Source organism: Lactuca serriola, chromosome 2, assembly GCF_051521515.1.
Source record: "Lactuca serriola cultivar US96UC23 chromosome 2, Lser_US96UC23_V15, whole genome shotgun sequence".
Taxonomy (NCBI): domain Eukaryota; kingdom Viridiplantae; phylum Streptophyta; class Magnoliopsida; order Asterales; family Asteraceae; genus Lactuca; species Lactuca serriola.
In genome coordinates, this window is record NC_136409.1 from 11,034,209 (window position 1) to 11,036,033 (window position 1,825).

The 1,825-nt window shown below is 47.2% G+C and overlaps 1 protein-coding gene across 1 annotated transcript; it reads right to left on the minus strand.

The window, feature by feature from the left end:
* Positions 1 to 679: 679 nt before the first annotated feature.
* LOC145089018 (uncharacterized) lies at positions 680 to 1,309 on the minus strand. The gene has a single exon (XM_079027522.1). It carries the CDS (start codon positions 1,307 to 1,309, stop codon positions 680 to 682), a length of 630 nt encoding a protein of 209 aa, XP_078883648.1.
* Between the last annotated feature and the right edge of the window lie 516 nt (positions 1,310 to 1,825).

Sequence of the window (1,825 nt, forward strand, 5' to 3'; positions counted from 1 at the left end):
ATGTGAACATTGAATCATTATAAATAAATACACTAAGTATCAATGATCAGCAATTGCATTATCATTCTACATTGACCGCGGACTTTTAAATACACTAAGTATTAAACTCATGTCACTAAGCATGGACATATGTACTTTGTCCCATACGTCAGGCTGAAAGGGGTTTCCTTCGTGCTTGTCCGTAGTGTAGTTCTTTACGACCATAACACCATCGGTATCTCCTCCGCCCAATTCACAATGGTTTGATTGGATACCTCCGTCTGTCCGTTCGCTTGCAGGTGTGCTACCGATGTGAAATGTTGGCTTATCCCTTTGGTGGTGCACCATTCTCTGAACGGGTTCTAAGCAAACTGTAGGCCGTTATCACTGATAAGAACTTTAGGTGTCCCAAATATTGTCATGATGTTCTTCTATACGAATTTTATCATGTGTCTCCCCGATATGCACACCAGTGGCTCCGCTTCGATCCATTTTGTGAAGTAGTCCACGACCACCACCATATACTTTAGCTTTCCTGGTGCTTATCGGAATGGACCTACTATATCTATTTCCCATTGGTAGAATGGCCACATGCTGGTTATGTTATGCAGTGGCAGCGGGGGGTTCGTTTGGACTAGGGTGTAAGACTAACACTCCCCACATTTCCTGGTCATTTTATCGCATCTTGTTGTATCATCGGTCAATATACCCCCATTCGCAACACATTGCCTGTTAAAGCTCGTGCCCCTTCGTGTGCACCTACTTGGCCAGAGTGTGCTTCCTGTAACATCTCTCTCCCTTTGGCTTGGTCCACACATTTTAACCATGGGGTCTTGAACCCTTTTTTGTATAATTCTCCGTTAACCATTGCGTACGAAGGCGGTTTTATACGTATCTTCCTAGCCTTTCCATGATCGTCTGGCAACACCCCCCTCTGTAGGTATTCCCGAAACGGTGTCCTCCACGTGGGCCCGGTTGGAGCTAGGGTGTTCACCTGCTGCTCGTCTATACTTCTTTCACGGAGTACCTCTACTAGGACCTTCTTTGACAGTTGGTCGAAGCACATGAATTCGAACTTACTTAAAGCATCTGCCCTCTTGTTTTTACTCCTAGGTATCTGCTTGATTGTAAGCTGCTCAAATGATCCTACCAAATGTTTCACCATCTTTACATACTTTCCCATCCTTTGATCTCTTACCTCGAAACTCCCATTAACCTGGTTTGCTACTAGCCTCGAGTCGGTTAGGGCCGTTACAGCTTTCGCACCCATCTTCTTGGCTAGATGCAATCCTGTGAGCAACGCTTCGTACTCCGCTTTGTTGTTTGACATGTGTAAATCAAAACAGAGCGCGTAGGTTACCTCTTCTCCTTCCGGACTGGTCAGGATCAGCCCCGCCCCTGAGCCTTCCCTGCTGGATGCCCCATCCGTATACAAAGTCCATGAACTGTTATCAGCCAGGGCCCCAACAACTGCCCACACTTTCTATTTGGTCGGGTCCCCTCCGTCCAAAATTTCTAGTAAGAAATCGGCTAGCGCTTGTCCCTTGACAGTTGTCCTTGGGCGGTAATTTATGTCGTGCTCTCCCAGTTTGATCGCCCACTTCACCAGCTGGCCCGACGTCTCTGGCTTGAGCAGTATATGTTTGATGGGGTAACTCGCGAGCACCTCAATCTAGTGTGCTTGAAAGTACCGCCTTAGTTGTCGCGCTGCATAGATGAGTGCCAGGACTAGCCTCTCCAGCGTGGGATAGTTGAGTTCCGGTCCTTGCAGCGCTCTACTAACAAAGTATACCGGTCTCTGTTCCCTTTCCCGTTCTACAGTCAATACTGAAGATAACGCTTCGCC